The sequence below is a fragment of the Plodia interpunctella genome, chromosome 14 (assembly GCF_027563975.2).
Source record: "Plodia interpunctella isolate USDA-ARS_2022_Savannah chromosome 14, ilPloInte3.2, whole genome shotgun sequence".
Lineage (NCBI taxonomy): Eukaryota > Metazoa > Arthropoda > Insecta > Lepidoptera > Pyralidae > Plodia > Plodia interpunctella.
This window is the reverse complement of record NC_071307.1, coordinates 8,910,951-8,925,115: the sequence shown is the minus strand read 5'-3', so window position 1 is coordinate 8,925,115 and position 14,165 is coordinate 8,910,951. Positions and strand designations below refer to the sequence as shown.

The window sequence follows — 14,165 nt, the reverse complement described above, 5'->3', positions numbered from 1 at the left end:
TGACAGAACGAAACAAAACATACTTTAGTTTAAAGTATGCTTTCTTATGAATAACTTCACCATAAATCTAATTCTTCACCAATTCAAGTATATTTAGAAAAGCCCATTAAAAACAGACATACAACGAAATGATTCCATTTTATGGTTCCGTAGTCAAATGGCAAAAATAAAAACGGAACACCACTTGTATATTCGCCGTGACTGTGTGTCTGTGCGTATGTCACTGGCTTTTCATTCCTAAAGTATTAAGACACAATTGAAGATTTATTTTCAAGTTATATTTTTCTGGTCAAATATATAATTATTTAGTTCCAGTGATTAAGCATTTATTGTTATTTTTTTTAAAGGAATAATTTCATTTTAATATGAGAAGAAGCAATTCCTATTTATTTAAAAACAATAACATATTGAGGCCAAAATAAAACTGATGTTTATAATTTAATATTTTATAGTATTTAGTGGACGTACTTAAATATATTATAATTTATCCTTACATATTATAAAACAAACTCCTCTGCCTTGTTTGTTCGCGATTAACACAAAAACTACTGCACGTATTTTCATGCGGTGTACACCAATAGATATTGTGATTCCTGGGGAAGGTTTAGTTGTATAATATATTATGTTTTATGCGAGCGAAGCCGGGACGGGCCGCTAGTCTAATATGTATATGATTATTAAAAATATTATTCAACAATGAAGAACGCAAAAATAGATTAATTTATATATAAACTTACTTTATATACATAAATTATACTTATATATTTTAATACAGTGTCATTACGTCAATTAATCTATACTAATATGAACAAAAGATTTGTATTTCTGTTTGTAATGAATGACCTCCAAACTATTTGACCGATTTCGATGAAATTTCGCATAAACAGACGAAACCGTCTGACATAACGTAACATAAGCTACTTTTTGAGCGATGCGGACACGGGACGCAAAATTTAATATTGTTTTAAAATTGCAGCTTACTACAATCATTTTATAATAATAGTTGAACAAAATACAATAATACCTCAATAACACTCACACGTTTAAGATCATTACGTGTATAAATATTGTATAATTATCTATTGTTTTTATTCAGAAAATATAATGACCTCACTAATGCCGGGTGTCGTCGTGATACACTATCAATAATATTATATTGAATCCATTTGTTTCTAAATATATCTATACTGTTATTATAAAGAGGTAAGCGTTTGTGATTTTATATGTTTGAGGCGGATAATCTCCGGAACTACCGAACTGATTTTAAAAACTCTTTCACTATTAGAAAGGTACATTATCCAAGATTGCTATAGATTATATTTTATCTCAAAATTCCCACGGGAGCGAAGCCCCGGGCAGTAGTGTTGAATATTTATATTCATAAATAGTTGATTTGGCCATTAGGATTTGATTTATGCCTATATTTGGCGGGGTCTTTAACTACACGCACATGAAATTTCATCAACATTGGTCCAGCGGTTTAGCCGTGAAAGCGGAACTGACAGACTTTCGCATTTATGATATTAGTATGAATGCGAATATTTTTCTATTTATATTTCCGTTATCGTAAGACTGATGCTATATTTATTAAAGTGATCTAATGATGGTCCAACGCGTATGGTGAAGGTGCTTTTTACAGTGAAACTGTTCAATAAAATATTTTATCTAAAGTGTCCCATATTTTTTATTTTGCAAACCGCTATATTACCGCGCCATAGAGGTTCATACAGTGTAACTTGATGTGCTGCTGACTGTACGTATGATGTGTTAATTAATCAGATTGAAAATGTATTTGGCAAGTTTGGAAAATTTAGTTTTCAAAAAATAAACAAAAGTTGAAATTTAAATATTTACTTTTATTCAAAAATTAAATTCAGTTTTTAAAACATGTAACATAGTTCGCACATATCATGAGGCGTCAATGCGCGGTCTAAATGTAAAATTGTAACGGATATTGTATGAATTTTTTTCCGAACTTTAACTACTGGGAAATTCACGCGGACGGAGCCGCGGGCAGGTATAGTTGTTTTTGTCTGGATCTCCGTACTCTTAAACTACATACATATATGGAAAATTTCAGGATTGACCAGATAAAGCGCGCAGAGGTAAGAGGCGTTTTATATATGTAAAACAAACTTACTTTTACATATATAAAATTAGTTAGAATATAATTATTTTTTTGGTTTGTTTATTTCTCGTTTCTTTTTGTTTACTTTTTGCCTCGGTATAAGATGAATAAGTATAGAAACGAAGCTTCGTGGCGCTACTAATGATTCAGTTTAACAAAACAATTATATAAATTTATATAAAAATAAAATAACTAGGTATCTCAGTTACTGATAATATAATCGAATATTGATGTGTTATCAGAAAATCCGACGACGTTGATCAATAACAGATGATTTTGAACAAATTTTTACATCGACATAATATTATATGAAACATCCTGGACTGTCCTTTCCTTAAATACTGGAATTTAAATTTGTAGATGGTGCTAATAAATATTCAGCTGCCCCTTTTTAATTAAATATTGATAATATTGAATTTAAATTAGCTAAAGATTTTAAGAAATATCTCTCGATCAAGTGGTTTAAATGTATTAAGTTCAAAATTATTGCGGTAAATGACAAAATTTATTTTATATGACAGGTAAATGAGATTTCGTTTTCCATCTAATTGAGGTGTATGAAGTGTCAGGAAAAATTCAATTGCCTGTACATTTTTTTGTTATTTAGTACGGACCTAACTTGTAATAATGTAAATGTTCAATAAAATTGTGGCGACATCTACCACGCCACATGGACAACGGCGCAGATGTAAAAAGCCGACCAAACGCAGCGAATAACAAGCCACTCAAGTGATCCACGACTCTACGGATAGATGGCACTACGGTCGACTCGCTACTAGAAGCTAACAAGCCTAGACCGCGCAGACAGTGCGTTTTCGATTGGAAGCATACATACAACCTCCTACATGACACCGTCTGTCGCGTGCGGTTCCCCAGCGCAACACCTAGCCTGGCGGGAAGATCTTCCCTCTGTGGCGGTCGAACATAATCACCTAGCTCCCGCTACACAATAATACATTATTGCACAAATAAGTTACATAGTATACATAAGTACAAAATCGTATCATACATATCATAAGATATTTAATACATACATATTAAATGTAAAAAGGAAAATGAACTCATAATATGCTATCCAGCATATAAACAGCAAACAAAAGTCAATGGAACACTATTTTCGCCCAACTAGCTAGGTTCTTTGTACACCCGATTGTATAACAAGTATTTACATTACAAAGATTGATTTTGTACATACGGGTATACATTCAATCCTACAATTTATAGTTTACTCTTTAAAGTGAAGTTTAACGGCGCTGTTGCATATTTCTTAATATTTTTTAATGATGTGAATGATAAATGAAACGCCGAATATTCTATCCAGCATATAAGAGTCGAAAGCAAACATAGGTCCATGATGCTCGCTTTGCAACTACGACTGACTGCTGAACTTTGTACACACGACTGTACTACAAATATTCTATTGCAAAATTTGATTATAGTTTATTCTTTAAAGTGACGTTTATCAGCGCGGTCGCATATTACTTAGTAATTTTTTTTAAATTAATTCTTAATTTTTTATACTGTGTATCCTTATTGTGCTGTATGTATAATAGAAATATAAGTTTTATTTATGCAAACATATCAAAAATAAGTTTTATAAAATTGTCCAAAAATGGTTTTAAATGCGTTTTGTACGTGTCTTCGGATATGGTTAGATAGTTTGATAGATTTCATGTTCGGACTGTTCTGGGAGGGCCAGCGGCGACCCATCCCCGACCTGGACATTCGGCATCACGTGCTGACAGAGAGTGCGGTGGCGCTCGCCGCCAAGATCAGGAATAAAGAACTGAAGTCAGTCGATTTGGTGGCCGCCTGTATTGAACGGATACAAATCGTAAGTACATACTTTATTTAACAAAAAAATCCTTTATTCATTTTTTAAATAATTATATTCTATTATTATAATTCATAGTCGTATTCCTCATGGCTGAGGGTCGTGGTCATTACGTGGAATGAAACACACAACAACAACAACTTTCTTGGCATTATTAATGGACTGGTTTGCCATTGCCTTCTCCATTTCACACACAAGTTAATAATAATCAACCAGTGTGCAGGTTACCTCACGATGTTTTCCTTAATCGGAAGCAAGTGGTGGTCGATGAAAACTACTATATATGAGTCAGATTGGTATACAATCTAATATGGCACGAGTAGGATTCGAACCTGGGATCTTTCGATCTACAGGCGGGCGTCATAGACATTACACCACCACCGCTTTAAATAAATAATAATCACTTTATTTCCAACCTACAATATTACATTATTTTTTATACTATTATACAAGCAATTATATGTTACGTAATTATGTACTATTTAATATTAATATTATATTCGTTTAACGATTTTTCTCCTCTTTTGAGGTATGTACCTATATACCATACATGCGGGCGGGCCGAGGCTAAGCATATCATTATTACGTTTTTATATATTTTTATACAATACGACCATTTCAAGCGCACGCGCACCTATACGGTTGCAGTGGGTGCAGTGGGTAAACAAATTACCCGTCCCGTTAATTATCTACAAATTAACTTGGGGCAAAATAAATTTGTTGTATATGTATGTTTATAACGCGCGATAACTTTCGAACCGTTGCTCTGATTTTAATGAAATTTAAAAGGTACATACCTTTCCATGCCATACCAATTTCATTAAAATCAGAGTTCGTGCGGCAACGAAATCGTACAAAATACACAATTTTGTAGAAACTCATCAAAAAATTATGGTCTTCTAGTAACTAAGTAGTAGATTAATAAACTGGTCAACTTCGAATTAAACTCGCGTGAAGAGGTTCAGTAAGGTTACCTATACGACTATTTATAGAATTCTTATACGTTTTCCTATAATCTATAAGCAATGAAAATATTTTATGTTTTTTGAAAATTTTAGGCTCAGTAGTTTCGGAGATCAAGGGGCCAGCTCACGCTGTTGCTGAACCCGAAAAATTGCCACGCGAATGCGTGATCCTTGTGTAATTTGTACGAGAGCTTTTATTTACCGCAATTAAAAACCAGTAATGTATAATACGGAATCTGCTAAAGTTTGGAAAACTGTTCAAGTATGGAGACGGCGATTTGAGTTATACGATTACCTACACCATTATATAAATTTCACCTAATTTGGTCCAGTAGATCCGGAGCAAATTTGCTGTGACAGACGGACGGACTGACACGAGTGATCCTATAAGGGTTCAGTTTTTTTATTTTTTGCACGGAACCCTAAAAAGAAGCAATTTAAAAAATTCTATTTACGTAATTTGTTTACTTTTTATCTAAAAACACAGTTTCAAGTAGATACATGTTTATACCTACGTACCTATTTAAAATGTATTTGAAAGAATAGAACCATAGAAATCATATTTTAAAAATAAGTCTAATATATTAACCTTCATGAGAAATAAACAACAATGAGACAAAAAAGTCGTGAGTTTTTTTTTATTTTGCTGAGTATGAATAAACATAGGTAGTTTTTGAATATATGAGTAGGTAGGTACTAGATACTTGATATTGTTATAATGACGCCAAGCTAATATTATTAAATTGAACCTCCCTTTAAAAAAAATACTCTTGTCGACTGGGTAGGTATAGTATAAAAAGTAATGTGACGAATATATGAAAGTCCACCCGGTTTCGTATATTTAAACTCTAAAATTGTAAATATTCCGGTGTGTTTTCACAATCCTAACCTTCTTGGGAATGCTATTGATGTCTAAGGTTGCTTTGATGTCGGACGGAATATGGAGTATGGAGAACCAAACGCCTCAAATATTTTTTTATATAAATAAGTCGTTAGTAGTCGTACATTTTTATGGTCTTACCCGAGCGAAACCGGGATGATCCGCTAGTATGTGACATATAAATAAGGTCAGGGTAAAAGGGTCGAACGGGATGTAATTTTAAATAAATACTGTGCTTGTTTTTTATTATTTTTGTTTTAAACTTTTAAGTAGTTATATAATTTTAATTTTGTAAAGGTGTCCTCGAAAGACCAGCGTTGTGGTGATCACCGCAACATTATGCTGAGAGGAAGCCTTTTTGGTATACACAAATACGCCCAAATTGTGAAATCCTGTATATAAATACTTAAGTTTGTGATATCAAATAAAATATTTTTCTTTCTTTCTTTCAAATGTAATGAACGCGCGTAGTTCCTCTTCTTCCATTATAACTTGGAAGCTATAGCTAGGTTGTATAGTTTCTGAGATATACCTACCTAACACTTTGTCGGGTGAATTTCACGACTGTTTGAACGCGGCGTGTAGCATTTCATTAGTGTCGCACATTTTTTTTAATAAGGAATTATGATTCTTTAATTTTTACGAGAATTATATACTAATGTTTTCATAAATAATCATATATATTTTTACGAGAATCATATACTAATGGTAGCCCACGGCGGCGTTTAAAACGCTCGTGAAATTCAACCTGTCCCTCTTTGCCATCCTGCCCCACCTGGCTTTATGTGATTAAGGTTAACCCGATCGTCAACGCGGTGACAGACGAGCGTTTCGAAGCAGCTCTGAATGACGCTCGTGAAGTCGACGCACTGATCGCTGAAGGGCAGTCCAAGGATTACTTCGACAAGAGACCCTTTTTAGGTAAGCTGGAGTGGTATTACCATAAGTGCTGTTCCAGTTAAGATACTTTATTTTAGCGCAGTTTAGCGTGTACATTATGTACTCTGATATATTTATTTAAAAAAATATACATAAGAAATAATAATGTTAAGCCCTTCTGGGGTGGTTCTCAGAGCGTTTCGACCGCAGCGGTCGCGCTGTCATTACAATTTTTCAAATTTTAACAAAGACAAGAATGAGTTTTACTATATGACTTCACATTAATTACTCTGTACTGTAGTAATGTCAATTTTATGAATGATTGATTTTGGAAATGATTCCTTCCCCAAGGAAATTGACGGATTGTAACGATTGCACAGCCGCAGCGGTCGAAACGCTCTGCGAACCACCCTCTGGCATGATAGGGACAATGATCAATATTGTTCAAATGAGTTTCGGCATTTCTTCTCAGCAGTGGTTCGTTCCGAAATGCCACTAGTTTGTAGCTTGTGAAAGATGCCTTCGCAGGCAATTTTTCACGTCAATGTTTCATATTAAATAAAACAGTGACGTGAAAAAGTGCCTGTGAAGGTCGTAATTTCTGAATAAATTATTCTAATTCAGCGCCATCGCTACATTTTCAGAAATCTATTTTAAACAATGACAAAAAATAATACAGTTAATGGACAGACGGAATGAGGCCTATACTCAGAGGTGGATCACTCAGGTCAGCTGTAGATGTCTAGGTACCAATGCAGACGACCTTTGCAACAAAGTTTACCTCGTTCCATCTTAACTAGCGAAACATAGCGCCCAATATTAATAGGCACCATTAATTGCTCACAGGCGTCCCATTCACGGTAAAGGAATGTGCGGCAGTGAAAGGCATGTTGTGCACGCTGGGTTTGGTTTCCCGGCGCCACATCCGTGCGAATGAGGATTCAGAATCCGTGAGGCTTCTGCGGCTGGCTGGAGCCATACCTGTAGCGGTCAGCAACATTCCTGAAGCTCTTATATGGTCAGTCTTTCGAGTGTGTTATTGCTAACACAGGTGTAAGGTTTAACTTAAGTCGTCTAAAGGCATCTGACATGAATTCCGACTATCAACCGACCGTAAACAAACGCACAGCGCAGGTTTCCCCACGATGTTTTTCTATATCGGTATAGTATAGTGGTGGTCAATGAAAACCAAGTAGTATAAGTATACTACTTGGTTTTCATACATATGTGTCAGATATGGGTTCATTCAAACTTTAAAAACATGTCTTTTGCTCTTTCGCAGAATAATTCAGGCGGGCGGAGCCGCGGGCAAAAGCTAATTTACCAATAAACGCTTTTAACTTTGAAAAAAAAAAACACAATTTCTTTTTCAGGCAAGAAACGCGTAACAACATATACGGACAGACCAACAACCCTCACCACACGGGGCGCACGACCGGGGGCTCCAGCGGCGGCGAGGGAGCCCTTTGTTCAGCCATCGCATCTCCTATCACTCTCTGTAAGTCTATCTCTTTCTTTTAGCCAGAACAATATATTACCAATACACTACCTAACATTCGCGCGTGTTCACGCAGTGAAATTCGAATACTTATATCAATTCTATTTCCTTAGAATTGATATAAGTATTCACACTAGTTGACTATTTAGTTTATTTATAACTAGCTGAGTTCCGGGGCTTCGCTCCTGTGGGAATTTCGGGATCAAAAGTTCCCTATGTGAATACAGGTTATATTCTACCCATGTACCAAATTTCAAGGAGTAACAGACATACATACATCCTCACAAACTTTCGCATTTGTAGTATTCAAATAATATTTGTAATGTGTTAGATATTCTTGTTAATTTAATTTGTAGCACAAATGTTTTTAGTGCTCTATTTCCGGCATTTAGTTTTCTTGTATGAGTGAAAGGATAGATAGATAAATACGAACATAAATAAGTTTTTTCATAGAGTACCTACTAATTCTACGGATTTTTTTTACAAAAATGACATTTTTTACACAAACTTTTTTTGTTGTTAGGCAGATCTTATTGCATTCAATGTGTGACGAAAAGCCATCATGTCCGTGCAGTAAACCGTTCTCGCATCTGGAGCCATATCTGAATGCACCATCAGGTCATTCTTATCATAATAATGCACTGTCATCCAAACTAAACGTACAACATTTCAGCACAATCACAAAATTCCGGCCAAATAGAACAGGCATATATCATTACATTGCAAGTTAAATTGAAGCATGTAATTAATGTATTTGGCCGTCCAAATCAAAAGGAACCTTATGCCAGCTAGCTATAAAAACCTAAGTAGATCTTTATTGCCGTTGTTTTGTATTGGAACAACGGCAATAAAGACCTAAGTGCCAGCCGCCATAAGGTCCCTTTTGATTTGGGCGGCCACATATAATAATGATTGCAGGTTCTGATATCGGAGGATCGACTCGCATGCCAGCTTTCTACTGCGGGCTCTATGCATTGAATCCCACTGCTGGGTACACCAACGTGAGGGGTAAGGTGACTTTCATACTAGATCGGATTTCCTTTCCTACAAAAAAATATTACAAAGTTGACAAAGGAAGTCGGACCACGTGGTCGGAGCGAAGATTTAACCGAAACAACACTGTAGTTAGGACTTTGCGTACAAAAATCTAACCACGTAGTTAGTTTTACTAGTAGAAACCGTATTAAGAATCTGTAAGTTACATTTTGTTTATCAAATCATTTGTTCAGAAATTTGGGCCTTCACAGGCACTTTTTCACGACAATTTATTCAAAATTAAACTAGTTGTTCGCCACGAACTTAGACCTCGCGAACACAATAAATTTTAACAAAATTGAGAATATTTCGAAAACGACTGAACCTATTTTGATGCCCCACGAATTTAAAAATTCCATTGACAGATCTTACATACCTTTTAAATTTCATCAAAATCAGACACACGGTTCGTAAGTTATCGCGTTACAAACATTACATACAAAAAAAAATATTTTTGCCCCACGTCGAATTGTAGAATTAGATAATATTTACCAAAACTTCCATTTTCTTCGCATTCCCACAGCTTTGCTTTGCTCTGTGAGCATTTCAGAACGACCACTGCTGAGGAAAAATGCCGAAAATAAACTCATCTTGATCACTTGTTCAGGACTGGCGTTAAGGACAGGCGAAGAACCCACAATGGCAGCGGTCAGTTTCGTGTCAAAACATTGCGAGGACCTGGCTCCTCTCACCAAAATCGTGGCGGGGAACATGGCGGGGCAACTTGGATTCGATAGGACTGTCGACCTTAAGGTAAAGTATATAGAGTTCATAATATGGGCGTCTCCAATAGATAAAATCAACGTATCCTCCATCCGGATACCAGACGCCAATGACCTTCATTATCGCGATACAGTTCGCGAAACTATTACGCACGGCATACATACTAGTTTTTCGTAAACCAAGCTCCCATACGAAATAATGTTCGTGCATTGGTGATTCAATGGTGAGAAGTGAAATGCGAAACAGCGCTTCGACCTCTGCCAGAGTTTGGCGATAATGTGTAGCAGACATAAAAATCACTCGGGTTCATGCTTATTGTTTCAGAATATCAATGTGTATTACGTGGAAATGACTCAGGATCCCCACGTCAGCCCCATCAGTCAAGAATTAAGACAGGCTATGAGGAAGTAAGGACACTCTATTAACAAAATATCCCAATCCCAATTAATATAAATGCGAAAATTTGTTTGTTATCTGTTCATGCATTATCTACTGGACCGATTGTTATGAAATTTGGTACACGGCTAGAAAATAACCTGGAATAACACATAGGGTACTTTTTACCGTCCGCCTGTGATTGAAAGGTCCCAGGATCGAATCGAAGTTTGTACTACACCAATCTGATTCATTAATAGTAGTTTTCATCTTCCACCACTTGCTTCCGGTGAAGGAAAACATCGTGAGGAAACCTGCACACTATGGGCTACTCCATTAATATTGCCAAGAAATTTGTTGTGTGTTTCATTCCACTTAACGACCACTACCCTCAGCCGTAAGGTATATACGACTAGACTAGAATACGGCCATTACACAACCTCATGTGGATGTCGTACGAGGAAACTAAGGGACACAGCTGAAAAGCAAAATAGCATTCCCAAGAAGGATTGACAGCAGGCAGGCGGGCGGTTGTAAAATCACAGCTGAATCTTAAACATTTTAAGGTTATCTTTTACGCTGATCCCATGCAGACTTGGCGTCCAAATTAAAATATAAATAAATTAAATTAAATACAAATATTTTTTATTTTCAGGGCAATGGAAAAACTATCAGAGGTGAACTCCTCATCCCCGACACAGTACTACCACGAGGGCTACAACCACATGTTCACTCTGTGGAAGTACGGGATGTCGAAGGAACCTGAGAAATTCCGTCGACTCGTGAAGGGTTTTAAAGGAGAGGCTAATGGATTTATAGAGTTGGCTAAGAAGGTGAGCCAGCAGTCTTTTTAGGGTTCCAAACAACGCTTAGTTTCGTCATGTCTGTCCGTCTGTCTGTGGTCAACTTAGCTAGCTCAATAAACTGTATTTTGGTAGATATACTTAATGTAGCGGTTTGAAGAAAACAATTTGTAAAGAATACTTTTTTATGTTACGTTAAGTCTAGTCACTTTTTTTAGGATTCCGTACCTTAAAAGAAATAAACGGAACACATTTAAAATCACCCGTGTGTCTGTCCGACTTTCACAGCTAGCGTGCTTCGAAACTAATGTATATACTGCATATATAAACGTATATAAATCTGTGACGCAACAAGCAAATGAGTTTTAATTTTGGGTACAGTTTTTGGGTGAAAAAATAAATAAAATAAGTTTCGTAAATTATACTTTATGACATTGCAATTGTGGTTATCTTTGCATGCAAAATATAAATTCTCAAAGTCTGAAACAGCTACAAACTACCGCATTACTTTTTCTAGTTGCCGACCTCGGTGGCGCAGTGGTAAGGTTCTTGCCACTGAACCGAGAGGTCCCGGGTTCGATCCCCGGTCGGGTCATGATGGAAAATGATCTTTTTCTGATTGGCCCGGGTCTTGGATGTTTATCTATATATGTATTTGTTATAAATATCGTTGAGTTAGTATCCCATAACACAAGTCTCGAACTTACTTTGGGGCTAGCTCAATCTGTGTGATTTGTCCTAATTTATTATATTAGTTGGTGGGACAATCGGAGCACACGTTAGCCGCCATTTTGAAGATGTTGGACGACCACATCCTACCGCTGCCAGACGAGAAATGGGCGGAATCGCTTATAGATCAAATGAAAACTGATTTAGTGGTAAAGAATATAATAACCTTTTTTTTTCTTTTTTACATCATAGTCTATTCTATGAGAGCCAGTAAAAATACCAAATATTGTTGGCAAAATAGCTGTATTTATTTCAGTTAATAGAAATATAAAATAGAATAACTACAAACGCGACGCGTACATGCGCCACCGGCTTGATGGGCTCAGTCCCGGGAGAGAAGCTGCGCCCGCGCAGCTTCCCCGAGCTGCGTTTAGTTTGACACGCCGCGACACTATGAGTTTGACTGACAAAGAAGAAAATGAAAAAGAGAAATGAATATATTCTTTATAAGACTAAAATATACAAAAGAATTGGCTTACGCCTCAGAATATAACATTATTAAGTAAATAAGAAACTACAGAACAATATTTCTCTCTCCAATTATTAGTTTAAAATGTTCTTGCTAGAACAACGTTACTCCAGCTGAAATCGTTTTTTCCATTTAAAAAAAATACAAAGGCACAAATGTTTTTATTGTAATTGTGTAATTGTTTTTTGTTTTTTGATTAGGCATTAATTATACGTTCTACTCATATTTATGTAGGAGATACTTTCCAGCTGAAGTAACGCACACGAAATATTTTGATACATGTAATTGCAAAATACTAAAGTTATGTTGTATACTTTTTCTGGTTACGGTGAGAAAATAATTATTATTAACTAGCTGCGCCCCGGCGCTTCGCTCCATTGAGATATTTCAGGATAAAACGTACCCTATGTGTTAATCCAGGTTATTTTCTACCCGTGTACCAAATTTCATAACAATCGGTCCAGTAGATAATGCGTGAAGAGGTAACAAACTTACTTTCGCATTTATATCAGTTGGGATGGAATAGTTGGGACATGTTTCTCCTGTTTTAGAATTCACGGCACTAAGTCCTGTCCTTTATTATTATTATTATTCAGAGCACCCTAGGGACAGATGGCGTGCTGTTATTCCCTAGCGCGTCCCACGTGGCACCTCACCACTACTCGCTACTGCTGCGGCCCTTCCAAGCTTCCCACTGGGGCATCTTCAACGTTCTGAAGCTACCAGTCGCTCAGGTGAGCCATCACCACACATCAGTAAAACAAAGTCAATAGCGTAACTGATTTCAGCGTGTTTCCGGGCATATTTAAGGCTGTGACGCCGCAAAGCCCGCGGTCAGCAAAACAATAAATCTTTTAAATGACCAATGAAACAGTTTTGAAGACTTTTACGACTACTTACCGCCATCTAGTCGCATAAACACTAGTGAACTATCAACCAGTGTGGCAGGTTTCCTCACGATGTTTTCCTCCACCGGAAGCAAGTGGCGGTCGATGAAAACTACTATACACGAGTCAGATTGGTATACAAACTCATGTGGCACGATTAGGATACGAACCTGAGACCTTTCGATCCAGAGGCCACGAAGCGGTGGTGGTTTCAGACGCCCTTCTTAAACCACCATCGCTTCGTGGTCTTGTAATGTTGTATAATAATAGGCAAAGAATTTTAAAAGTAAATACCCTAAAAATATTTTCCCCCCTAGGTACCACTCGGCTTGAATAAAGATGGCCTTCCACTGGGCATCCAGGTCGTGGCAGCGCCGCTACAGGAGTCCCTCTGCCTCGCAGTGGCAGACTACCTCGGCAAACAGCTCGGTGGATACATACCACCTTGTAAAATACAACACTCATAGTTGTCTAAAGCTATCTCTTATGTTCGCGTGTTCCCGGTTAGATTCGGAGCTGTGGCGCCTCAAAGCCGTAAATAAAATTGCCATTAAATTGGAAGATTTGGCTATGATTTTACAACCGGCCGCCCGCTTGACGTCAACCCTCTTTGGGAATGCTATTGTTGACTATCAGCTGGTTAAGGCCTTGCGTCCCTAAGTCGCCTCGTACGACATCCTCGGCAAGATATGGTCCAAGATAGTGGTCCTATTCTAGGGCGGAACCACACGCCACGATCATAGTTAAAGGCTAACTAGGGATAAAAACTAGAATTTTCAATAATAAATATTCTGAGATCTCTCGCACTAATTGAGTTTTTGATCTTACTCGACATTATTCATTTGCTCGTAGGTACACGTATTTAAATTTACGCAATTCACACGTACTTTTTATGGTTTCAATCATTATTTTTTATCTATCCATGGTTTGCATATTTATATATGATGCTTCTGAATAGTG

General features: G+C 36.7%; 1 protein-coding gene across 1 annotated transcript; it reads left to right on the top strand.

The window, feature by feature from the left end:
- Window positions 1–3,385: 3,385 nt before the first annotated feature.
- Window positions 3,386–14,011, top strand: LOC128675560 (fatty-acid amide hydrolase 2-A-like). Its single transcript, XM_053755040.2, has 11 exons — window positions 3,386–3,962; window positions 6,602–6,728; window positions 7,533–7,704; window positions 8,060–8,184; window positions 9,103–9,192; window positions 9,827–9,972; window positions 10,267–10,349; window positions 10,973–11,150; window positions 11,876–11,998; window positions 12,915–13,052; window positions 13,523–14,011. The coding sequence occupies exons 1-11, from the start codon at window positions 3,741–3,743 to the stop codon at window positions 13,670–13,672; spliced, it is 1,554 nt and encodes a 517-aa protein (XP_053611015.1). The 5' UTR covers window positions 3,386–3,740; the 3' UTR covers window positions 13,673–14,011.
- The last annotated feature ends 154 nt before the right edge of the window (window positions 14,012–14,165 follow it).